The 27,982-nt window shown below is 39.0% G+C and overlaps 1 protein-coding gene and 1 pseudogene across 1 annotated transcript in view; one reads left to right on the forward strand and one right to left on the reverse strand.

Annotated features, from left to right (window-relative positions):
• Nucleotides 1–220: 220 nt before the first annotated feature.
• LOC101316999 (ruvB-like 1 pseudogene) lies at nt 221–1,591 on the forward strand (annotated as a pseudogene).
• Nucleotides 1,592–15,874: 14,283 nt separating this feature from the next.
• The window catches only part of JAKMIP2 (janus kinase and microtubule interacting protein 2), a 172,559-nt gene continuing 160,451 nt past the window's right edge, over nt 15,875–27,982 (reverse strand). The window contains exon 21 of the mRNA XM_019924657.3: nt 15,875–21,590. Coding sequence (XP_019780216.1) covers nt 21,570–21,590 — 21 coding nt within the window. The 3' untranslated portion in view covers nt 15,875–21,569. The remainder of the gene's footprint in view (nt 21,591–27,982) is intronic.

Raw genomic sequence — 27,982 nt, forward strand, 5'->3', positions numbered from 1 at the left:
AGAAAAGAATATGAAAAAGAATATATATATATATATTTGGTTTATATATATATATAAAACGAATCACTTTGCTGTATAACAGAAACTAACACATTATAAATCATTATATACTTCAGTTTCAAAAAAAAGTGTTTTGGGGGCTTTCCTGGTGGCGCAGTGGTTAAGAATCCACCTGCGGGCTGCCAGGGCTCAGCGGGCGCTCAGGCTCCAGGTGCACAGGATGAAGATTGAGAAGGTGAACAGCACCACCAAGACACAGCGCATCATCTCCCACAGCCACGTGAAGCGGCTGGAGCTGGTCGAGAGAGGCCTAGCCAAGGCGGTGGCCTCAGAGCTCGCGGGCCAGGAGAACGCGCGCAAGGCACGTAGTGTGATAGTGGAATTAATCAAAAGCAAGAAAATGGCTGGAAGTGCTGTCTTGTTGGCAGGGCCTCCTGGAACTGGCAAGACAGGTCTAGCTCTGGCTATTGCTCAGGAACTGGGTAGTAAGGTCCCCTTCTGCCGGATGGTGGGGAGTGAAGTTTACTCCACGGAGATCAAGGAGACAGAAGTGCTGATGGAGAACTTCCACGGGGCTATTGGGCTGCGGCTAAAGGAGACCAAGGAGGTATATGAAGGCGAGGTCACAGAGCTCACCCCATGTGAGACGGAGAACCCCATGGAGCGCTAGGGCAAGACCAACAGCCACATAATCATAGGGCTCAAGACAGCCAAGGGGACCAAGCAGTTGAAACGGGACCCCAGCGTTTTTGAAAGTTTGCAGAAAGAGCGAGTAAAAGCTGGAAATGTGATTTACATCGAAGCCAACAGTGGGGCCGTGAAGAGGTAGGGCAGGTGTGATACCTACGCCACAGAATTTGACCTTGAAGCTGAAGAGTACGTCCCCTTGCCCAAGGGAGATGTGCACAACAAGAAGGAAATCATCCAAGACGTGACCTTGCATGACTTGGACGAGGCCAACGCATGGCCCCAGTGGGGACACAACATCCTGTCCCTGATGGGCCAGCTCATGAAGCCAAAGAAGATGGAGATCACAGACAAACTCTGAGGGGAGATTAACAAGGTGGTGAACAAGTACATCCACCAGGGCGTGGCAGACCTGGTTCTGGGGGTTCTGTTCGTTGATGAGGTCCACATGCTGGACATCGAGTGCTTCACCTACCTGCACCAGGCGCTGGAGTCTTCCATCGCCCCCACTGTCATCTTTGCGTCCAACCGAGGCAACTGTGTCATCAGGGGCACGGAGGACATCACCTCTCCTCACGGCGTCCCTCTCGACCTTCTGGACCGAGTGATGATCATCCAGACCGTGCTGTACCCCCTGCAGGAGTTGAAACAGATCATTAAAACCCGAGCTCAGACAGAGGGAATCAACATCAGTGAGAAGGCGCTGAACCACCTGGGGGAGATTGGTACCAAGAGCACTCTGAGGTACACGGTGCAGCTGCTGACCCCGGCCAACCTGCTGGCCAAGATCAATGGGAAGGACGGCACTGAGAAGGAGCACATCAAGAAGATCAGTGAGCTCTTCTACGATGCCAAGTCCTCAGCCAAAATCCTGGCTGACCAGCAGGACAAGAACAAGAAGTGAGATGGCCGAGGTCTTCTGCAAGGAGACTCTGGGTGGGCCCGGTCCCAGTCCAGCCTGTGGGTAGGATACTTGCCCCCAGGTTGAGCTCTGTCTTCACTCGGGCGGGTGGCAGTGTTGTCAGTTTAGCATAGAAGGGTTTCTTTTTAAATTATTGTGACTCCTCCCGTGGTTGCATTGAAGAACCCTGCCTTATCTGGTATGTTTTCTAATAAACCCTGATAGGTTATTTTGATGATTAAAAAAAAAAAAAAAGAGAATCCGCCTGCCAATGCAGGGGACATGGGTTCAAGTCCTGGTCTGGGAAGATCCCACATGCTGCAGAGCAACTAAGCCTGTGCACCACGACTACTGAGCCTGTGCTCTAGAGCCCACGAGCCACAACTACTGAGCCTACATGCCACAACTACTGAAGCCCACGCACCTAGAGCCCGTGCTCCACAGCAAGACAAGCCACTGCAATGAGAAGCCTGCGTACCGCAATGAAGAGTAGCCCCTGCTCGCCACAACTAGAGAAAGCCCGCGTGCAGCAATGAAGACCCAATGCAGCCAAAAATAAATAATTTTTTTTTAAAAAAGTGTTTTTGAACAGCTGCCTTGGAGATGTCATTGGTGCCTATAGAACCAAAGTGAGTTGCTCCCAAGAGCATGGTGTGGCCTGATTAGCACTGAACTTCTACAGACAGCAACAGGCAATAGAATTGGGAGAGAGCCATGGGACTCCCTTATCCAAATGTGTCTGGCCAGTGTCACAAAGCCAAATATGACTTTGAGCCCTGTGAGTCACTGGCATTTTCTGTCTCTTTTCTCCCCTATTCATGTTAATTGCTATAGACTCATTTCCTAATTCACTTGAGAGACATTCACTGGGGTCCATTTTTTGTCAGGTATCAGGCTGAGTAGTTTACATACATTATTATCTCATTTAATTCATTCAACAGTTTAGTGAGGCAGGCTTTATTTTCATCTTCAATTTTCACAGATGAGGAAATGGGCTCAGACGCCTATGTGCTGTACAAGGGCCACTGATCAAGAGTCATCTAACAGGGTTCAAGCTCAGGTGTCTCACATTCCGAAGGTCACAGCATGGACCATGGAAAGACAGGTCCTTCTGTATCACAGGTAGACCTATGGTGGCAACATTATAAGCAAGGACTTGGAAATATGCAGACCTCAGTTGTTGCTGATATTGTTTTTAGTTTGTTTGGAAAATTAAGAAAGTAATTGTCTAACATTGATGGTTGTTGTCATGACTAAATTAAATACTGTATACAAAATCCTAGAACATAATAAGCTTTTTTGAAATGGTGACTGTCAATAATAATGCTAAGCATAGTAATTGGACTTTGATGTGGGTGGTAAGACACTTTGTAGGGGGTAAGAAAATACATATAACAACGTGAAGAATAGCAGGAAGTTTGGGAGTTGGGTAGCAGGCTTGAGGAATTGTAATTAGAGATACAAACATCATTGGAGGTGGGTTCCAGTGTGGTGAGGGCATCCTTGTTGAGTCCATCCTGGCCTGGTGGGCCGCGGCAGCCTAAGAGATGGAGTACAAGTTTGTGTGTGGCCACCGAGTTCACAGACCTTTGTTCCACTCCTGCTGGGGAGGGACATGATCAGTGAGGGATGAGGTTCATGCAGCTGAGACCTTGCGAAAGGAGTCTGTATGGATGAGAAGCTGAGCCAGGCTCGCGAGGGGAAGCCCTCCACCCTGGCTGTCTGGTTTGTATTAAGTGGAGTCAGTCTCTGATTACCTTGGCCAAAAACCCTTTCCCCAATGGCCCAGGAACTGAAAGATTAGGATCCTTCTGGCAGCTGCTGGCATGTTCTGAACCACAATGTTTGAATTTACTCCAAGGCTGGGAACCAGCTGCCCCATGGAGTGAAAGACGAGGGAATTTCACATGTGCAAGAACCTGAAAGGGGGGAACTTGCTCTGGAAGGAAATGAAGTCATAGCTCTTGCAAGCACAGCATTTCCTCCAGACTGGGGGATCACAGCCATGACTTAGACAGCTTGAGAAACTTAAATCCACTATTATAATGTATATTTAGAACGGGAAAAATTTAGGGAGTGTGGCATGTTTATTTATCATTTATTTGCACACATTTTCAGTGTAGATAAGGCACATCCTTCTCCAGAGGATGACTCATTTCTCTTGGTTTTTATCTTGGGCGTCGTCTGAGAGGAGTGAGGAGTAGTGTGCTTAACTTTAATAAATTTTCTTGCATTTCCTATACATTTATACATATCTCCTCAAGAAATAGCTCAGTTAATAGTTACTGAGTGTCTGCCAACTGAATTGTCATAGATAAATATATATATTTATGGCAGTGTATTTATATTGTGATAGATAGGTAGATAAGAACATACATACATACATTTAACTTATTTTGAAATAATTATAGATCTACAGGAAGTGGCAAAGATAGTATAGAGAGGTTCCTGTGTACACTTTCCCCAGTTTTCTTCAGTGATTATATCTTAGCTAACAACAGTGCTATATCAAAACCAGGAAACTAATATTGGTACAAGGTATGCATAGGTCTATGTCATTTTGTTACATTTACAGGTTAGTGTAACCACTCCCTGACTCAAGATAAAGAACTATTATATCACCACTAAGGTCTTCCCCATGCTACCTCTTTATAGCCACACCCATTCCCTTGCCTCCACCATCCCTAACCCCTGGCAACCCAGTAATTTGTTCTCCATCTCTATAATTTTGACATTATGAGAATGTTGTATAAATGGAATCACATAGGGGACCTCATAAGATTGGTTCTTCTCACTCAATGTAATGAACTTGAGATCCACCCAAGTTGCATGTATCAGTAGTTCATTACCTTTTATTGCTGAGTAGTATTCTATGGTATGGTTGTACCGTAAATTTTTTAAGCAAATTGTCCTTTTGAATGGACATTTTGGTTATTTCAGTTTTTTGAAATTACAAACAAAACTGCTATGAACAATAATGTATGGAATTCATTTGGATATAAGTTTTCATTGCTCTGGAGTAAACGCCCAGGAGTGTGGTTGCTAGGTTGTATGGTACGTGAATGTATAGATTACTTTTAAGAAAGTGGCAAATTATTTTCCAAGTGACTGTACTACATTCCTACCAGCAATAGCTGAGAGATCCGGTTTCTCCACAACCTTGCCGGTATTTGGTATTGTCACTATTTTTTATTATATCTGTTTTAATAGGTTTGCAGTGACATCTTATCATAGTCTTGATTTGTAGTCCCATCAGTTGCATTGCTATATTTAAACAGCCTTATTGGAATATAATTCACATACCATATAATTCACACTTTTAAAGGGTACAATTCAATGGCTGTTAATTTATTCACAGAGTACTATATCCATCCCCACAACAATTTTAGAATATTTTTTTCACCCCCCAAAGAGACTCCTTATCCCTTAGCCATTACCTTCAAACCTTCCACCTCCCCCCAGCGCTAGGACACTACTAATCTATTTACCATCTCAATAGATTTGCCTATTCTGGACTTTTTACATAAATGGAATCATATAATATGTGGTCCTTTGTGACTGGCATCTTTCACTTAGCACAACGTTTTCAAGGTCCATCCATGTTGTAGCATATATTAGTACATCATTATTGCCAAATCATGCTCCAATGTATGGTTATGCTATGTTTTCTTTATTAATTTATCAGTAGATGGATATTTGGGTTGTTGGACTTTTGGGCCATTATTAATAATGCTGCTATGAACATTTACGCGCAAGTTTTTGGTGGACATGTTATCAGTTCTCTTGGGTATACACCAAGGGGTAGAATCTCTAGATCATGTGGTAACTGTATATTTAACAATTTGAGCAACTGCAATCTGTTTTCCAAAATGGCTGCACCACTATACATCCCCACCAGCAGTTTATAAGGGTTACAATTTCTTCCTTGCCTAAAGTGATCATTATATTTCTTTTTGATTAGTGTCATCTTACTGTGATATCTCATTGTGATTTGCATTTCCCTGAAGTCTAATGATGGTAAGCATTTTTTCATGTCTTTATTAGCCATTTGTATATTTCCTTGAGTGAACTATTTTGATACTTTGGCCACTTTTTCATTGGCTATTTGCTTTTTACTACTGAGTTTGAAGATGTGTTTATATATTTTAGACACATGTCCCTTATCAGATATAAGATTTTCCGAATTTTCTCTTACTCTGGGGGTCATCTTTTTACTTGAGACTGTTTTTTGAAGCACAAAAGTTTTTAATTTTGATCATGTCCAGTTTCACTACTTTTTCTTTTGTTGCTTATGCTTTTGGTGTCATATCAAAGAAAACATTGCCTAATCCAAGAGCATGAAGATTTACGCCTTTCTTTTAAGAGTTTTATACTTTTAGCTCTTACATTTAGGACTATGATACATTTTGAGTTAATTTTTGTATATGGTGTGAGGTAGGAATCCAAATTCATTCTTTTACATGTAGAGACCAGTTGTCCCAGCACCATTTGTTAAAAAGACTATTTCTCCTCCATTTAATTGTCTTGGCATTCTTTTTTCTTTCTTTCGTTTTTTTTTTTTTTTTTTGGATCTTAGTTCCCTGACCAGGGATCAAATCAGGGCCCTTGGCACTGAAAGCACAGAGTCCTAACCACTGGACCACCAGGGAATTCCCTGTCTTGACATTTCAATCAGAATCAACTAATCAACTGACTACATGTCACACTTTTGAGAATTTTTTTTTTCTATCCTCAAACACCAGTTCCTGAGAACTAAGCAATTTAGCTTCCAAAGGATTAATTAATGCTTGATCTAAAGCTTCAGGAGCAAGGATTTTAAAACTGTGAAGAGTCACTTGTCCCTTATGTTAAATGAGATCCAGACACTTTTTAGAGAGTAACGTTAGATCTGGATGAGAGGAAATACCCAGTGGCTTTGGATAGCTATGGGGAGAAGGGGGCCAAGAATACATGACAATCCCAAAAATCAACGTTACTTTTTCAGTTGTTTCAGCTGTACCTTTAATTAGTCTTGGGTTTTGATTGTTTGGCCTCCCTCCAGTCTCCACAGTATAGTATGGCCTCACTCTGGCTAAAAATGCAAGATTTTGCATCAGATAAACATGGGATCCAATCCCAGATCCTTTGTTGCTTCCTACCTGTTTCATCTCTTCAAACTTCAGTTTCTTCTTTTGCAAATTTGGGATAACAATTATGTCTACATCAGTGGATTGTTTGAGCACGAGGTAATACAGATAAATATGTAGCACTGCCATGGCATATTAAAAATATTATCCCTTAGTATTTTCTCTATCCACAATAAAACCTTATCTGTCCTGTGTTCTATTCCCTTGGATCCTGCTTTGTAAGATGGGATAATCCGCTAATATGATTTAAAAAAATCCTACTAACCTCTTAGTAGGTTTGACATATTTTTCTTTAGGGGAGTAGAGAAGATTTCAATTTTCTTGTATGCTTTAATGTCCTGAGTGTATTACAAGCTGTATTAAATTACATTTACTATTTGGGGGTTTTAAGGGTCCTAACATGATACTAAGCTTCTATTAACATGTGATAGAAAGGGAAAAAGTCCAGGAATCTGTAAAACCCCATGGCCCCTTCTACCTACTCCCTATGACGTAGGCAAGTTGCTCACCTGCTGTGAGCCTCACTGTCACCACTTGTAAAATGGGGATAAAATACCAGCCTGGACTCTTGCACAGAGTTGCTATGACATTCAAAGGAGGTAAAAACTGTACAGAGCTTTAAAAACTGTAAAGTTTGCTGTATCTGTAAGATGGCTTTTATTATTTCATTGAAGTACACACCAGTGAATTCTTTGACAAAATATCAATATTAAATTTTTTTTGTTATTTTTCATTAATATTGTACTACTGTATCAGTGGCCTTAAGAGATATAAAAGAGGACAGTAAGGTCAAAAGCTTTAGCTATGAAACAAAGCGGGGGGTCAAATTCAGAATGCACAGTTGTGGTTCAAGGCTGTAAGATGTTTTGAAATGTTAATGCTCATTGTTTTTGCATTCTTTTCTGAAACCTTAGTGGGCTGGCTCTCTCAAGGCTTTCTTTCTTAGTGGTATGATCTTTGGTAACAGGAAATAGAAGAACTCAACTTATAATTTTCAGAGCCTTAATTTTAGGGCCAAAGAAATGGTCCCACAGGCTTTTGTCTGGTCACTTAAGAAACCTGATACTCCATTGTGTGTGTGTGTGTGTGTGTGTGTGTGTGTGTGTGTGTGTGTGTGTGCGTGCATGCACGCACGGTCACAGCAAACGTATTTGAAATTCACTGATTCTTACAATTTAATATCAGGTTCTTTTGTTACATTCAAATACAGTTAAATTATTTTGTATTTAAAAATAGGATCTACTATAGAACTCCATTTCCCTAAAAGTAGCCTTAACCCCTCTCCTTCCACCTGAATATTTACAAAGAAAAATGTCTAAGATGATGGTCACCTAACGATGCTGATGATTAATTCTGTATGGTATAATTTCGGGGGAAATTTTACTGTCACCTTTATATTTTCCTATATTTTGTGAGGGTTTTCCCACTAACTTTTTATTTTAAAATAATTGTAAACACAAAGTTAGGAAAATAGGAGTCCCATGTAGCTTCCCCCTATGGCAACAACTTAGAACTATAGTACAATGGCAAAGCCAGGAAATTGACTTTGGAACAATACAAACTACAGACTTGATCCCGATTTCACCAGTTTTGACATGCACTGATTTGTGGTGACACCCCATCTTAACTCTATTTACCCCTCAGTGAGCACTGCTATTATAGTGGTAGGGTGGGGTGTAGAGCACACTACACTTTAGAGGGATAAACACATACCTACTTTAAAAAGGCACATTATTGTTCATATGGTAACCAATTGGCAGGAAGTTACCTCATCCTTTCAAAATGACTGGTCAGGATGTGCTTGAGCTTATAACAGTCCTGAAGGCCAGTTGTTAAATATTCAGGAATGTTGTCATTGGTAGCTTGAAATCAGCCACGGTGGAAGCATTTACCTCAGAGAAATCTGCCAAGCGTATAAACCAAGGCTCGCCCTCTCTTGCTTGAGCCGCTGACCAGCACATCGCTGTTTGCCTGGCCACTGACAGCTTGTCGCGGCTGATCCAATTTCCCCATATATGTCTCCTCAACTCGGTCTCGGTAAAACCTTATTCCCCAGCAGGATGTTTCCTTATCATTCATGATGCTTTTTTCCTCAGGGCTGTAGACTAGGCAGCTAGATAGTCTAAAAAAAAAAAAAAAAAAAAAAGAATTTTCTGTTAATGGATTCTAATACCTTCATTACGGACTTTCTTGGTAACTCACTTTCATTTTGCCCAGGGACTTTCTGGAATATGTATTCGTTTTTAACTCCAAGAGAATGTTTGGGTGTGTGAGAGAGAGAGGCAGTAGAAGGAGCAATGGGGTCTTGAGTGCCCTCTCCATTCCCACCAAGCAGGCAGTGTTGAGTCATCCACACTCAGGGTCAGCCCTGCCTTGGCTCCCCCGGTCCCATCTTTTTCTCTGTAGGCTGCGGGAAGTCAGTGGTCCCTTCTGTTGAGGCAGAGGATGGGAAATGGGAGGAGAACCTTGCTTTCCAGTTGAAAAGGGGTCAAAAGGCAAAGGGATTCTTTGCAGATCACAGTGGATTCATAAGCTTTCATATAGTGAAGGGCCGTATCCTTTCATCGTTAGTCAACAGGTGTGCTGTGTTTCCCGGTACCCTTAGTACATTACTTGTAGACAGAAAAAGAGTAGAAACAAAAACAAAACTTTGCTATTCTGTCTTCTCCCCTTGTCTAAGTATGTTGCTCACTTAACAGACTTGTGTCGACTATTATATGTATACTTCCTCACGCGCTGTGGGGAAGTATTAAATGTTCTCTCACCTCAATGACCCACTAACTGGAGACAAAAAAAGCACACTGGCAGCACAGTAGAGCGGAAAGAGTACAAGCTTTCAAGTGAGAGCTGAGTTCAAATCCTAGCTCGGCCACTTACTAGCTGAATAAACTTGGGCAAGTTACCAAACTTTTATGTGTTGGTTTCCTCATTAGTAAATGCAAAGTTGTTTAAAACACAAATGGTAAGAACTGGAACCCTACCCTGTACCATGCATTTTATGTCTGTTTTTATACTGTTTCATTTTACTTTATTTAAATTTAATCCTTACCATAACCCCGCCAGGTGCGTTATATTAGTTCCATTTTATGGATGGGAAAATTGAGCCTCGGAGACATTCATTAACTTGATTAAGGTCATAGAGCAAATGGGGAACAGGACTGGGATTCAAAAGACCACTCTGGAAGCCATACAGCCTATGAAAAAAATGTATTAAAAAATTCTGACACTTGGTAGGGGCTCAGCAATTGTTATGTTGTTATTCACTTAATATATAATTAATTATATGTTAGTTATATTGATAATTATATTAATATAATTAAGTATCATAATATATAGGATTATATAATGTATTATACAATGCATTAATTACATGAATTAAGTGGAAAGTTGACTAAACTTGGAGTCGGATCATCTGACCCACATTTTGGCTCTGCTCTTTATTAGTTCTGCCAAAAGGCAAGTCACTTACACACCAGTAATTCTCCTTCATACACAGGCATGAGTGAGACATGGTAGCTGTTCAATAAAAATTTGTTGAAAACTGAAGAAATAAACGGAGGAATCAACGAATGAGTAAATGGTTGTCTCTTCTGGGTCTTAAAAAATTGACTCTCGTTGTGATGTACACAAATGAAAAATTAAATAGTTAATGCTCAAATGAAAACTTCACTGTCAGTAGTCTGAGTCAGAGGTACCCCAGACCACAGCGGTTCCTTATAGCGACCCCTGTGGTGCCAAGGGGGTACTGCAAGGGTTATTGCATAGGCTTCCCGGTAATGCCTGATGTTGGCATTTTGCCCAGGATTTGTTTGCGCCGCCCCTGTTTGCTCCTCCTCTGCTGCCTATTAACCCTAGCCTGAGGAGTAAGATTTTTGCTTAGTCCTCTACATAAATGCCTGCGTATTCACGTAATATTGCAATGCTCTGGCAGAATACACATTGCTTGGCTTTGTTAGAGAGTGCCAGGAGTCAGGAAGGATTGTGAAGGCAGGAATGTCTGGGGTAGGATGCATATACTATTCTTTCATAGTTTATGGTTTTATATTGATCTTCTATACTATATCCTTTTATACTTATAAGTGAACTGAAGACTTTACAAATAATTAAAATGTGACTTATGAAGCCTACTGTTGATCGAGTCCTTATATCTCAGCCACACATTAAAACTTTTGGTACTAACCCTGCTACATATCTCATTTAACTCTCACAACAGCCTAACAAGGGAAATTATCTTAGTTATCCCATTTTACAAAAAAGGAAAGGAAGGCTTCAAATGTTTCAGTAACTCAGTGACACACACCTAGTGGCAAAGCTAGGGCTGGGACCCCGTCAGTCTTCCAAACACATATTCCCTCTCATAACAGAGTAGAAAGAAAAATAGGCCAGAAAGAGAAAAGACCAACATAATTGGGATTCTGCTTTATGTCCATCAGTAATTAAAATAAAATGGAAGTACCTGGCTTGTGTGATCTTTCCCACAGCAGCCCCTATATAACTGGGGAGTGCCAGCACTAAGAAGCAGGGATCCTTTGTCAGTTACAGAGTGATATATAAAATGTCATTTACGGTTAAGAATGGCAGACTAATAGAATAAAAGCTTATCTAGTCAATGTTTTGTACAATCAGAAATTATTGCTTTTTTTCATTCTTGTGCTTCTTGGGAGGTAAATATTTTTTAAGAATGAATCACTATTTTTTCTTTAAAAATTCCTTTAGGAAACATAATATGTTTTGGCAAAGATATTTAAAACATAACACTGCCATTTAAAAGAATTCAAGTACATTCACACAGAGAAACTCTAGACACAATAACATACCTTCCCTTGTCTGTTCTCTGGGAAGGACTTGCTTTGGAGGGGGAGAATTAGGGAGTGAATTTGATGGACTGCCTTGACCCTTTTTGTCTGGCATCTTAGTGAGTCTGGAATATTTTGAAGCTATAATTGGTCTCTTAAGTTTCCCTGAGCCTTTGTGTTTGCAAATGAATTTGCTGCCTGGGTAAAGACAACAACTCAGCTTCCCTGAAGTAAGGAGAGACTGAAAAAAACAAGATGGTGAAAAACCATGCCAGAAAAGTGGACAAGACAGTGTTTATATTTAGATTATTGCTTTCATATGGACGTGCGGAAGAGAAACACAAAATCAAGAGACACAAAATGCCCCATAAAATCAACTTCGGATTTTCTTTGAGCTGACACTTTTTCCTGGACTTCTAGACAAATGCTCCCCTCCTGTGGTCAGAGGGTAGAATACAGGGGAATAGAGAACTTCAACCGGAAGGATAAGGGAAGCGAGTAGGGAATGTGTTAGTCTTTTTGCCTGTTTTCTGAAGAGCTTTTGGTCTATGGACCAAAATTATTGTTCAAAATATAAAATAAGGTAACAACAGGAAGAAATAGCAAAACCCTTATATAATAACAAAACCAACCAACAAAACCCCAGAAACAACAATAAAATAAATTTCCAAACAATGACCCAGTTTACCTATTTCCACATTCATGGAGCCTTTTTTATCATCCAAATGAGAACTGATACTTCTCTAAAAAATAAACAAATGAATATAACAAAACAGAAACAGCCTCACAGATATGGAGAACAAGCTAGTGGTGAGAAGAGGGGAGAGGGATGGGTGAGGGGCAAGAAAGGGGAAAGGGATTAGAGGTACAAATTACTAGGTATAAAATAAATAAGATACAAGGATGTAAGTACAGCACAGGGAATATAGCCAATATTTTCTAATAACTTTAAATGGAGTATGATCTATAAAAATATTGACTAGCTCTGTTGAACACCTGAAACATATTGTAAATCAAGTCTACTTCAATAAAAACATGGAAAAAGGACTCCCTCCACAGAGACTGTGCTACGTATTAGGAAATGTATTAGTTGCTGAAGATTGAAAACTGAAAAACGCATATTCTCTGCTCTCAAATAACTCAGATTTAATTGGGGGTACAAGTGGGGATGAACAGAACAAATAATTTTAATTACCTGGTAAATGACAAGATGAGTACACACAGAATGCTTTGGGAGAACAAAGGATATTGTGTCCAACTCTTGAGGAAGACGATGGCTAAGCTGAATATTCAAGTTTTAGAAGAGGTATCCAGGACATAAATGGCCACGCTGAGAGTCTGAGCCTTATTTCCTACAGCTGGGTTAGACAAAGTAACAGGCTTGTGTTGGCTGCAGTGTCTTACCCCAGCCCCAAATCCCATGTTTAGCTCCATAAGCGTTTGAGAGTCAACCCCAGGTAGGCATGGGAAAGCAAGGAGTAATTTTAAAGATGAGAACAAGCTGCTATGATTTGCACATTAAATCAAGCTGGAAACAGCACGTAGGGTAAAAATAAAGAGGACACAAGTGGAAGCAGTTAATTTAACTAAGAAGCTGCTGCAAGGGTTCAGGCGAGAAGCTCTTAATAGAAGTGATGGAGAATAGAAGACAGGTGGGAGAAGTAAAATCAGTAGAACTTGTGAAAGACTGGATGTGGAGGGTGAGGGAAAAGCAGGAGAGAACTGAGCCCATGAATCTATCCTAATTCTGTCTAACAGCTCTCACCGACTTGGGGGAACTAGGAGAGGGAACAGGTCTGGATTCAAAGATTAACTCAGGATACTTAGCAGATGGTGGCTTTTAACCCTCCTGTATTGATTTCTATTTCATTGTTTTGGGGACTTAAGTGCCTTATCTTACCAGAAGTTCATTGCGAGCAAGGAACATATCTTGTCTTATATCCCTTAGAATGCCTCTTGAAAAAGCACTCTTTTCAAATTGTTAAAAATGTCATTCTCATAAAAATTAATGAGCATGTGTCCAAGTTTTATGTACTCCATTAAATAAAGAAACCAGTAGAATAACTGACCTGATTCAAGAAAGATTTGAAGAATGAGGCAAAGTACAGTGAAAGAAGGCAGTATGCTAGAAACCAAAGTGGTTAATTTGCATATAGGACAAACGCCTCATCTTTGAGTTTTTCTTTTTTTTATCATGCAGAAAAAAAAAAAAGTCTCACCTTAGCAACTTTCTGCAAGTTAGCTTCTAGCTTTACAGGGCTGTAAAACAACGGGGTTCTCATCAATTGCTGCATTTCCCCAGAGTCAAAAGACTTTTCAATTGACATATTAGAAACCACTCTGAAATGAAATTAGAAAGACAAATATTCATCATTTTGCTTTACTTCCATATTTTGAATATTTTTCTACATATTGATACTTTCCTATAGTAGCTCTAAGAATATTTAATGTGCACTTAAAAAATATTGAATTTATACCCTGTGGCTGTACAAAAATACATCTGAGGTGATGTAAATTAAAGGCAAAACTAAAGTAAATTAAAGGCAAAAGAGTGAAATCAATAAAGTAAAAAGAAAATAGAAATAATTGACAAGATTCCATAATTAAATTTTAGATTTGTTCATGCATTTCTAGGCAGTCAGGGCAAAATAATTTACATAATAAATTATTTATTTCTTATTATAAAGGAAGAAGAATCTAGTTCTTGAAGTGGCTGTTGTTTTGTTTTCTCCTTCTCCTTCTAAATTCTAAAAAAGAGTGTCATATGGAGCTTCATGAAGATGATATAGATGTAGTGGCCCTTGTTCTCAATATTTTTACAGGAATACAGGCACAGATTCCCAATGCCTCTTTGTTATAGAGCCTATTGATCAAAACCAATGTTTTCACATTAATAAGTGCATCTGCATGCAAAAATGTATTTGTTAAACACATTTTTATTTGGAGCATTTTCAGTGAGCAAAAAAGCCTTCATCATTCACTCTGACATTTCGTATGTAAATACAAAGTAGCTTAAATAAAGTAAGCATTCTTTATCAGTCACTGGACACATACCTTTACCCATGGGGTAGGTAAGCACTTGACTACACATCTGCACCCCTATGAAAGCTGCTCACCTGTAGGTCAGAGGCACAGCTGTATCATGAGCCCATAGGAGGAGTCCCTTTGTGTGGGCTTTGTATGAACCTAGTGGATGTTTACCTGTCCCACTGGCACTATGGTAGGAAGTGTGTTCCATTAATATTGGTACATATTAATGTACCAATAGGTACATTAATGGTAGGTACTTCCTACCATTATGGTAGGTACTTCCTACCATAGGAAGTAATGTATTACTTGCTATGGTAGGAAGTGTGCCCCCATTAATATCTCCAAAAGACACCAGGGTACTTTGTTTTGGAGCTAGAAGAAGTCAGTTGAGCTGTTGACACGATTAGCATATTTGAGTTATATACCAGAACTGGAGTTCATCAAAACTTTTCATTTATACCATTAGACAGAATCCATAACAATAACTGCCTATTTCATGGCATGCTGATATGCTTGGTACCTTTCTCATAGAGACTCAGGCAATTGTAAGTCTTCATCAGATAACGTAGTCATGATGTCTTGAGGGCTGGGGTTATGTCTTATTCTCTGTTTTAGGGATCTGACGTGACACAGGAGATGGTTCCTATAAACGGGTAACAGAACTTTAACTTGATGAGTGACACTTTTTGCTAAAGATAAGAGGTTGCAACTTAAGAACCATTCTTAGCATGGATTTTTCAAGCCCACCCCGAAAGACTAATATTATTTTTAATTGTTCTCAATAGTGACCTATAAAATTATGCCTCACATTGTGCCATATTGGTTCTTTATTTGTTTCACGTATACATGGGTCGTTTCCCACATAAACTGTAAGCTCTTTGAGGGTCGACCCATTCATACCAGGCCATTGGGATGGACACATATTGATGGTCATGTAACAGATGCTTGTTAACTTGTTACATCTAGTGGGTCTACAAGGTAGAGAAAAAAGGTAGGTGGATAAAGGAATAGCTAGAATAAGAATGGCAAATAGCTGGCAAGATTCTTCCCCAAACTATATTCAGAGCAGGCGTGCTAATGACCATAGTTCCCTCCTCATGAGTGTAAATTGTGCCTTGGACTCCTCACCATAGTGCCCCTGGCAGGTACAATAAAAAATTCAGAGTGGATAGATGAAAAGAAACCTATTTACCATCTTTGATGTAGAGTTTGTTCCCCAACATTATACGGATAACCCTGATTTCCCTCACCCTGCTTTTCTAAAGTAGATTAAGAGTTAAAAACAAAACAAAAACCTATGGACGATGCAAGATAAAGTTTTTAAAAATGCAGTTTGTTTTATTTTTATATAAACTAAAACACCAGAGCTCATTGATTCCTGTATTAAATACATAAATTATAAAATAACCATTCATAAAACTTTACATACAGTAAGTTGATTCCAATCTCTACGGTAATAACATACAGTACATGTACATGTTTGGTGTACTTCAGAGGATCATTCTGGTGAAACTCAGTGAATTTATATTTTTCTTCCATTGATAAACAAGCACTGAAGCAATATATGGAGTCATGCTAATGAGATGGAGAGAAAGAACCCCAACTGAAGCAGTTCATTGAATGAGAACTCTGAGAAATTGACCCCCTGGCTGCATTAAAACAGTAGACATCTGGGGAATTACGTATTCCCATGCACGGGCTTTGTACTTGAGTCCCCGCAGAACTGTATTGTGGAGGTTCAAGCAGGCATAAACCCTTTACGGAATGAGATTTTTAGATGATAAAAATATGTGCCTTTGGGCTAATATTAATACTGTAGATTGTGCTGGACTCTGTTGCTCTTTCCAGAAAAACCACTGGTGTCACCAGAAGGCTAGTTTATGGGCTTGGGTAATTGGAAAACCAATGAGTAGTTCTTTGCCTCAGTCAAAACCAGGGAATAGCAGTAATGGACAGAAGGTAGAGGAAAGAGAGAAGAGACAGGCAAGCAGGGGTAGAGCACAGATACCAGATGCTAAACAAAAACATGAGTTACCCAGCAGCATCAGAAAACCCCTTGCCAGTTCCTCAGTCCTAGGACAGAAGTACACATGTAGTAAGCGCTCACAACCATCATACTATATACAGAATGTATATGTGTATATATCTACATCACATATTTAGAAAAGTGTTTGGATTTTGATCTGCCTCATTGTGGGAAGTTATTATGGTTAATGGGGGGAAATAGGCACATTTTGTGACTTATCCATCAAATATAAGTGACTGCTGTTATCAAGGGATGCTGGGGAGCTGCTTTTGGGAAACTGCATCATCCACACTATAGGAAGTTTGTAGAGGCTTGACTGTAGGCAAAGTTGGACTCCAAGTTGTTTATCTACAGCACTCCCATCCTACAGAACTTTGATATCACAAGGATGGAAATATAAGCATGGGTTCAAAGACCTCAATGCACAAACACAAAGATAAAAACAGGGAACTTCACCCAATCAACCACCTGTACCTCTGAGTTTCATATACTAGGTTGAATATAGCAAATTATAGTCCTTTTATTTTTGCCACATTGCCCCTTGAAGTATATCTTTAGTGATTATGATTAAACATTGGTCTTGTACTCTTAACGATAGAAGATTTATTTAGAAAGAACTAAACTGCCAAACTAAAGGCAGCAAAGGAATGTGAATCTGCTCTGCCTGGTACTGAAATGGGATCACAGAGGATCAACTCCAACTTCTGTTATGTCTGAATCCTCCTGCCACAATGCCTGAGGTTCAGTCTCAGGACAATATATTATATAGAAATGACAAGGCAGTTGAACAGAATGGAAGGTTTTGGCCCTCAAGACCTTTTGACCTACTCTTTTCCCTTTAGAAAGTAGAAGTCCACTTAAGGAGAGGCTTGGGTCCACCCTGGAAGCATTAACTCATGACATAAACAGTCATCTAAGATTTGCTTTGATGACTATCTCTCAAGTTATATCAAACTTTTTCAATATAGCAGATAAATATATACATACACATTCATGTATATATGTATACATATATATACTGTACCATTCTTTGACAGATCAAAAATGCAATTAAATATTTTAAAAATAAAATGTCTATGCTGCCCATCTATTTTGATGTAATATAACACATATGATCCAGTTACTTAGCATCAACACAAAACAGATGAATACTATTTTTACAGTTTCCATGAAAACCTAGGCAGGTTAAAAAGACATCCTTCATTTTAAAACAATGAACTTATGAATTACATCAAAGACATTGAACACATGAATTATACAATGGGTTTACAGAAAAAGTTGACAATAAATAGGCAAAAAGGAACAAATTTGCCAGAGATTTATTTTATATGGAAAAACCACAACAGTAAGTTCAAATACTGTAGCAAAAATTTGTTTGGCAAAACTTTATTTCTTCTATTACTAGTGGAAAACGTATGTCCTCATTCTACTCCAGTGATGACCCATGAGCCTTCTACATCATCTCTGTCCTTTAGAAGAACCATGCCACCTACGTGAGCAGTTTTTTAACAAATGGAAAAAAAAATCAAAGCAAAATTTATTCTTCCACCCCTAAAAACCTTGCTATTGGCAAAAATTTCATCTATATGATGTAAGTTAAAAGGGATTTGATAGTTATTTTTAGCAAATTCTAGTGTTACCTAAAACAAAACTTGGGTGGCCATTAAAAAAAGTTAGACAATTTAGTAATAGATGCTTTCTAGTTTTATAGTCAAATACAGTCTTCTATTTCTTTTTCCTTTCTCATGAAACTTTTCCTGTCCTCAATAGCCGTGTTAAATTGGGACTTTCGTTTTATCTCAAACTATCTTTTTAATATCTTCAGTTAAGTTTATTTTCCAAGAGATGAAGACTTTGTTAAGAAAAATTAAGTAAAATGAACTCTGAAGAATGCTGTTCTGATTGCTGCTAACCCACTGGCCAAATATGTCAGGATAGTTAAGATGTAGAAATTAAAGCAGATATTAAAGACCCAAGTGGGGATCATTTGATCTCTGTAAGAAGTGGAGTCACAATAAACCTCTCCATTATTGAGACACTCTTTTTACGCTTGCTGAACATAGTATGCAAGGGAAGCATTCATTTAGATATGATCCATTTCTGTGGACCCATGAGTGACTGGAACACACATGTAAAATTTTGCTGATGCTTTTTATAATTGTGGAAATGGATAACAGAGAATGTGCCTATCAAAATAGTTAGCCCTACCCCAAAATATGTTAATTTTGAGGATCATGAGTAAGGTACGGTAAAAATACCACCTTTTACCTTAAAATCTTAGAGAAATTTGCTATTCTTTTGGATCTTAAGCTAAATCCCCCTCCTTTTTTTTTTTTTTGCATTTTCCGTAAACACATCTAAAGCTGCTTAGATGGCCATTCTCATGGGCATCGCTCTTGTATGATTTTGTGTGTATGTGATACAATCAGATTTATAGCAGATAAGGTACATGATTAAACTACATTATTTTAATAAATATTTCTGATTGTTCAAACCCCAGTCAGTGCTTGGATATAAAATTTAGCCTACAAGTTTCTTGGTGGGGAAAGCAAGATGAAGAGGAAGAAAGTAGGTTTGGTGGAGCAGATGGGGTATGAATTTGCTCAGATGCACACTGGAATGGCCAATGGAAAAGTCGTCTAAGACATGAGAGAGTAATTTATCCTCTTCCATATGTTCTGACTGAGATTTGAAAGTGTTGGGTCACAAACTGTAGTAGCACCCTTTTTCATATTGCCTGCACAATGCATGTACTATTCATACTTAATATGGAACCTACCCAGTTGAACAAAGAATCCAGCAGGATAGTTATATTGTATATTCCCAGTAGGACATCTCACAAGACCTCCCCCTCCAAATGAAAGGGATAATTAGACTAATTATGTGATATTCTCAGTTCACTTCAAATCTTAATTTCATGGCTGGCTCTCCTATGATAAAAGTGGAGTTTTGTATTATGGCATGCATATACAGTAAGGAGAGCTAGAAAATGCTTATCATTGAAATTACACATTCTTCTAACTTGTTCAATAGCATGAGAATGATCTATTTACTATAGGTGATTAGGGATCCTGGTTCTGGATCGCTCAATCTTTATTGCTAGTAATTGATGGGAAAGCTTCAGTGCTACCGTGCTTAGATTGAACCAAACTGAAGCACTATTTTATTACACAGGGGACTCTTTCTCAACAACACAAGAAAGTCAAATATAGCAGTCATTATAATTACAAAGCACTTTGTGCTACTTTAAGCACCTCTTGTTCCAGAATTGCAAAAAAACCTCAAAAAACAAAAAAGAAAAAACAAACAAACAAAAAACCTTTATGAAAAAGCATTTTAACCTCATTTTGCAGACGAGGAAGCTGAGGCACAGAGAGGTTCAGTGACTGGGCCAAAGATACCTGGGTCAGCAGTAAATATAAGAACAAAAAGTGGGATTCCCGCATTGTAGCTTTTCTTGTACATTCTTCAGTTATTGTTCTGGCTTTGAAAATGCCAGTGCTAAAACTGAAGAATAAGATACTGAACCCATGTATGGAAGAATTTGTGTAGCATTTCACAGAAAGAGTTTCTGGTTCCCTACACACATTCTTAATGCATGGGAATGCTAGCCCTGTAAATAAAACGCTGACAATTTGAAAAATTGAGGCTGTTTTGTTATCTATAGTAAATGAGGCTAAAATTAGTTTTTCAGGAACATTTATTTGCTCTCAGAGCTGAATCCAAGACTCAGTATTACATAACCTAGGAAAGTACCAGTCTTCTAATTGTCTCTGGTAGAAAATGACCTTATCAGTAACACAATGTTACTTTTATATAAAAAAGTAGAGCTACCTTGTTGCTGTCAGATCTCTGGGGAAAAAGAAAAACGTTATCAGTCTAAATGACAAGAGGTCAGAATGCTCTAAGCATATCAGGATACTTCTAAAAATAATCATAATTTCATTTAATAGTCACATCTCTGTGGTAAATTCAACTGTTGGTAGAAGTTTACTTATCGCCTCTATTTGTATCAAATCACATAACATGTTATTTGCAGGCAATTTTAAGCAGCCATTTGAAGACCAGTATTTTGGAAATGGAAGTATTCAGAGGTGCCTCTGGCCCTATAGTCGTTGACATTCTAAACAGAACTAAGTCAGGGAGCTTGTGATTTAGAGCATCATCTTCTTAATTTTCAATATGAATGAGATCAGTTTGTTGCTCGTGGAGGACCACAGATGTGACAGAAGGCCAAGGAAGCATCAACATCTGCTGTTATTTCGTATGTTGCATTCGCCTGGGTCTTTCACTTTGGTTGCCAGTTTAGTCGGGGTCACTGTGATCCACTTCTCATCTGTCATGTGTGGAATGCATTCCACAAGCTCCACCGTTTGCAGAAAAACAAACCAGACACTGCTTTTCTTCTCACTCAAATTGCAGATGTCTCAGTTCCTGAGTTTTAAACAATAATAAAGACAGAAAAGCAAATCCCTGTAGTAAGAAACCAGACTTTTCAAATGAAATATTTTATTGTAAATAGCTCCTCATGGGTATTCCTCGTGCTTCAATCCCCACCCACCCTTATTTTTTTGTTTGATTTTTTAAAATGATGTTTATTTCAGGACTAGTGATTCCATGGGGTGTAGTGTTACATTAAAATGACATCCCCTGCACAGCAGGGGTAGAATGTTTCTTTGTAACTTTGGTTCCATGCCCAAGACACATCTTTGCTTGATCTGCTGAAACTGTTTCCATTGCTGAATTGTTTTCTTCTCCCAATCTATGTTTATAGTTCTTTCCTTCTGGTTTGACCTATACATGTTTCATTAAATGCAGCATATATTGTAGATTTTCAACAGGGTCATGTAGGAACTGTCAAGTAAGAAACCTTGAATAATGGCTTTAAAATACACAGTTGTAGTCCTGGCTACATTATAGTTCTAAGCTTTTGATCTCCCTTTCACTGCTGTAAACATTTCTGCCATCTTTGAAGGTTTAGAAGTATCTGCTTTTCTGCGGTCTTATCCGTGTTTTCGGTTACTCTGTAAAACAGACGGAGAAATTCTTTAATCATCACTTCTGTCAATAGCTGAAACAGAATAAAAGCACAAACTCTTTTTTTAAAAGAAAAAACCATCTTTTATTTTTTACCACCTCTTGGAACTGCATGATCTTGTGCATGTTATATAAAGAAAATCTCTAAGCTTAATTTCTTTAATTTAAAATGAGAGAACAGAAGTATCTATTTCAAGGGTTACTGCAACGTAAGGCATGTAAAGCAATTAACAGTTCTTGTCTCATATAAGTGGCCTGAAATATTAGCTGTTATCATTATTGCCTTCTTCTCTGGGACCTTCTAAGCCAATGCCTTGAGAAGCTCAATTAAAATATAATTTTCATTTTATTGTATTTTAAAAATTTTTATTGAAGTATAGTTGATTTACAATGTTGTGCTAATTTCTTCTGTACAGCAAAGTGACTGAGATATATATATATATATATATATATACACACATATATATATTCTTTTTCATATTCTTTTCCATTATGGTTTGTCACAGATATTAAATACTGTTCACTGTGCTATACAGTAGGACTTTGTTGTTTATCCATCCTGTATATAATAGTTTGCCTCTGATAATCCCAAACTCACATTCATTTCCTCCCTTAAACCCCTCCCCCTTGGCAAACACAAGTCTGTTCTCTATATCTGTGAGTCCGTTTTTGTTTCATAGATATGTTTAGATTCCAAGTATAAGTGGTACCATATGGTATTTGTCTTTCTCTTTCTGACTTACTTTGCTCAGTATGATAATCTCTAGGTCCATCCATGTTGCTGCAAATGGCATTATTTCATTCTTCTTTGATGGCTGAGTAATATTCCATTGTGTGTGTGTGTGTGTGTGTGTGTATATATATATATATATATATATATATACACACACACACTACATCTTCTTTATCCATTCATTTGACAATGGACATTTAGGTTGCTTCCATGTCTTGGCTATTGTAAATAGTACTGCTATGAACATAGGGATGCATTTATATTTTTGAATTTGCTGGATCATACAGCAACTCTATTTTTATTTTTTTGAGGAACTTTCATACAACCCTAGTGGTTGTACCAATTTAAATTCCCACTAATAGTGTAAGAGGAGTCCTTTTTCTCCACACCCTTTCCAGCATTTGTTATTTGTAGACTTTTTAATGATGGCCATTCTTACTGGTGTGAGGTGACACCTCATTGTAGTTTTGATTTTCATTTCTCTAATAATTAGCGATGATGAGCATCTTTTCATGTGCCTATTGGCCATCTGTATGTCTTCTTTGGAGAAAGGAGAAATGTCTATTTAGGTCTTCTGCCCGTTTTTTTGATTGGGTCGCTTTGTTTTTTTGTTGTTGAGTTGTATGAGCTGTATGTATATTTTGGAAATTAAGCCCTTGTCAGTAGCATAAGATACTATTTTAAAAGCCGGTCTATCTATGTTTTACAGTGACTTACTTTTATGTCACAACAATTGTATTTAATGGCAGATGGTCTCTACCCCAAGGCCCTGACCTGAGGATTCCTTGGGAATTTTGCCACACAGATTTCCTGTTTGGTCTCAGAGTATCTCTGAAAAGGTATTTCCCTGGGCTATGCCAGTCAAGTCTCCTAGCTCTGTTCCTCTTTAAGTCCATGTGTCTGGGTTTTTGCTTGGGTAGAAGTTTAGGACATAATATGCTATTCCAATAAAAGCCAGAAAATGGCACAGAGCACATGTTACCACGTGCTGCCTAAGGACATGGCCTTTAGAATGTGAATGGCATGGATGGAGAAAATGGGATTTCCATGGAAAAGTCATTTAAATTCTCCAAGGCTTAATTTCCCTGTCTATAAGGTAAAGGTACTAATTCTGTAGCAGGATTTTACTGGCACTCCAGAAATAGTGACCAAGATCCAAAGTGGTGGAAAAGGGGGCATGTAGTACCTTAAGGATGCTTCCAGTCCACCATACAGAGGCAAATTAGAGATTTGCCAAAGAAATTCCTGCCATAGGTGCCACAGGTGCAAGTTCGAAATATTTCGAACTTGTATTTGCAGAGCCACTTTGTCTACTTCCAAAGACTAGATTAGACTGAGATGAAAGAGTGACCGAGTCACAGAAGAGAACCAGTGGGAAGGAACTGCAGTGGTTGGGATGAAAGTACACTGTGGGAGGGAGGGGAGGGTGCTAAAAGGTGGTGCTGGCACAAAGGAGACTTGCATTCTATTGCTCAAACACAGAGCAATGCTCATCTATTTCTCATCCTCCTTTGTCTATCTAGGCAGAGAACTGGAGAGGAATGGCAAGGCGAGACGGGGCAGTAACTTCCTTCCCAACAAGAAGCTGAGGCCAGTACCACCAATGACGAGATCCAGAGTCTCAGTGGAAGGGCTTGGGCCCCGGCCAGGCAGGGGATAGTGCAATGGGCTTCTAAAGAAATCACACATATGACCCTCCAAATGGCCCCATCACCTCTCATAGAAAATACAACAAGAACTGGTCAGTAATAGCCAGAAAAACAGCTTCAACCACCAGGGAGGGGGCCATAACCACTGCCCATGGGTTGAGAGGCATGGATCATTTTCCCTCTTCCTCTTCCCTGCCCTCCAGAAGAGCTGAACCTTGCAGAGGGCAGAGGAAGAGACCTCTTAGAGCCAGCTCGTGCACCTCCTTCACCATGGGGATAAGGGAAGAAATGAGATGAAGCAGAGACTGAAGCTGAATTTTTAAATTAGGCTAGACTTTCAAGAACTGGAAATGACTGGGGAAAACAAACTGGGGAACCAACCTAAGATTTAATTAAAGGATGAGAGAGGGAAATAAGTGAAAGCCTTGGTTTGATAAAAATAGATTGCAGGGCTTCCCTGGTGGAGCAGTGGTTAAGAATCCGCCTGCCGATGCAGGGGACACGGGTTTGAGCCCTGGTCCGGGAAGATCCCACATGCCGCGGAGCAACTAAGCCCGTGCGCCACAACTAATGAGCCTGCGCTCTAGAGGGTGCGAGCCACAACTACTGAGCCCATGTGCTGCAACTACTGAAGCCCACGAGCCTAGGGCCCGTGCTTCGCAACGAAGAGAAGCCACCGTAGTGAGAAGCCCGTGCACCGCAACGAAGAGTAGCCCCCGCTCACCGCAACTAGAGAAAGCCCACACGCAGCAACGAAGACCCAACGCAGCCAAAAATAAATAAATAAATTTATTTAAAAAAAAATAGATTGCACTCAGACTTACATCCCACTGAGATGAGAGCCCCAAACAACTCGTTACAGCTATAAGATTCCCATAATCCCTGGTAAAGAAGAGAACTAATCTGAATGTGTATAAAAGATGCTTTAAGGTGTGTGTGTGTCTGTGTGCGTGTGCACACGCTCTCTCTATAAATATATATGTATATACATACACACACACACCCAGTGTGTTTTTATATATAAAATAAATATGTAACATAAAAGTCTTCTACTTGCAAATTTTCAATTTATATATATAATCTCAGAGATAAATCCTAAATTCTGTTTCAAAGCACATACGCACCATTTCTCCCCGTCACAACTGAAGTAAAGCCCATCATTTGAGTAAAACCATGTTGGTTTTAAAAAACAAATGGATTTATAGGCAGTCTCCCAGAATGTTAAATTTTTGCAAATTGAGTATCTATAAAAGGAACTATGATTTCTACAGCAAAGCCAGGTTTATTCAAACTGGCATTATGAATAACTGAAGTAGTATCCAGTGCGTCACCACACATGACCCATTTTCAATGACCTAAAGGTCAGTATGCTATAACTAAAACTGTATAAAATACAAATCCATCTTTGATTCAGAAGGCCCTTCTGGATATTACAAAACCTCAGGGATTCTTTTGAATGTATTGCTCTACAGCGCTGAGCTTTAGTTTCCTCCTCTGTAAAACAGTGACTGCAGTCATCCCTTCTGAGAGTTTATGACATGCCACCAGACTCTAAGTTGATGAATACAGTGATGTCATTTCTGACCTCTGACTCCAGTATCCAAGTACCTGCTGCATTGCTCGGTTCACAGGAGAAACTTAGCAAATATGTGCCGAGATCAATTGATAGGCTACTTATGTTCACTGTTCTTTAGAGTCTTCTAACTGTTAGAAGTTGGTTCAGATCCTTTATGGATCACGTACTTAGAGGCGCATTGATTAACAAACTGTAGCTAACTCCTGTTCTCTGGTTATGACAAATAGCCAAAACTCATGAACAGCAATCACGCCCTATTCCTGACTTCCACATATGCTTTTCATGGTAAAGGGTACCACCATCTAACCAGTTATACTGTACCATCTGGGACCCTAAGGGCCATTCCCAATACTTTTCAATCTATCAACCCTTATATACAACTTATCGTACAGTATTCAATAAACGGTAGCTGTTATTCTTACTTCCATTTTATAGATGAGGAAACTGGTATGGAGGATTGTTAGATAATTGGTCCTTGAGAATCCTAGTAAAGAAGATAAAAATATTGAATGAAACTTAACTGAAGCTAGAGGATCAAGGAAGGCTTCCCTGAGTCCGTAATTTTACAATGAGATGGGAAGGACAAATGGACATTAACTAGTTGATGGTGCTGCTGGAAATGTGGTCCAGGTAGAGGGAAGCACGTCTCAGAATGCATGATCTAAAACAGAACACTTGGTGTGTCCTAGGAACTTGGCTTTTAATGATCCTTTCTATGGGCTAGGTACTATATTGGTTACTTTACTTATATAATATTACTTAATTCTCAGAAAAATAGTAGATGCTATTACTTGCTAATTTTTAGTTAGGAAATTAATGTTTGGAGGGGTATAATAGTATCTATTTTCCAGAACTGTTGTAAGTATTACATAAAATAATGGACATGAAATGTACTTTTTCAACTGCAAAACAGGATGTCCTCTTCCTTATTATAGTATCATTACTATCATTAAAAATGCATTTATTGATTGTCAACTATGTGCTAGACACTGTCTAGGTATTTGAGATACAAGAGTAAAGAAAACATCTATGGTCTTTGCCCTCATGAACTTTATATGCAAGGAAGGCGAGAGGCAGTAATTAAAAAACAAAACAAAACAAAACCCAAAACTCCAAATGCGTATAACATTTGATTGGGAGTGAAATCTAGGAAGACTTCCCTGAGGGAATCACAAGTGAGCTGAGATCTGAAGGATGAGTGAGAAGGTGTTCACTAGATAAAGCAGCACAGAAAGTATAGTTGTTCCTCCGTGTCCATGAGGGATTGGTTCCAGGACCTCCCACCAAAATCCAAGGATGCTCAAGTCCCTTATATAAAGTGGTGTCGTATTTACATATAACCTATGCACATTCTCCCATATACTCTAAATCACCTCGAGATTACTTACAATACCTAATACAATGGAAATGCTATGTAAATAGTTGCCTGCATGCAGCAAACTCAAGTTTTGCTTTTTTGGAACTTTCTGGAATTTTTTTTTCCGAGTATTTTCCATCCACAGTTGGTTTAATCCAAGAATGCGGAACCTGTGGACATAGAGAACTGACTCTACTCTGCACACAAGGGCTGAATGGGCAGACCTCTGTGGTAGGCAGAAGGGAGTATAGCTCATCAAGGGAAATCCTGGAACAACACAAGGCCTCAGTTAGTCTGTAGTTAGATCAGACAGGGCTTTTTTGGCCACATTAAGGAACCGTGATTTGACCCTAATGGTGATGTTTTCCCAGGAAGGGGGCATGATTAGATTGGTGTTTCCTAAAACTCATTCGGGCTGTATGAAGAGCGAGTTATGAGAGTGTCTGAGGAGAAGCACTGACTCCAATAAGTAAGATATCACCCCTGCGGAGCTGGGGGAGAATATATTTATGTATTCTTTCCTCTGTTCACTCATTCTTTAAGTTATTCTCCAAACAACATATAAAGAACAAACTGGATAGTTATCTTGGTGTTACATTACTATGCTATCCAGGGCCCTGATCTAACAGGTCACAAATCTGCTTTCACCTTCATTTACCCAGCTAGTTATTCATTCATACATCTGCCCTTCAGTCCATCTGTCAATTTAAAATTTATTCAGCACCTAAGTAAATATAAGGCACTGTTGTAGACACTGAAGATACAAAGATGAATACAGCATAGGCCCTACCCTATGCTATACTAACAGTCTAATGTGTGAGACGGATAGGGAAACAATTTTAATACGACTAGATAAAGGCTAATGGATATGTTTACATAAAGGAAGGGCTGATTAGCTAGCATATAATGCTGCATCAAATGGACTTCTTTTACCAATATAAAAGAACAAGGAGCAAAATTCTCCGATTTTAAACAACGTATATTGTAGATATTGGTCAATTGCCATTTGTTTTCCACATGTTACCTATAGGCATTAGTGGGAAGAGGGATTGAAAAAAATGTAA

The sequence above is a fragment of the Tursiops truncatus genome, chromosome 3 (assembly GCF_011762595.2).
Source record: "Tursiops truncatus isolate mTurTru1 chromosome 3, mTurTru1.mat.Y, whole genome shotgun sequence".
Classification (NCBI taxonomy): domain Eukaryota; kingdom Metazoa; phylum Chordata; class Mammalia; order Artiodactyla; family Delphinidae; genus Tursiops; species Tursiops truncatus.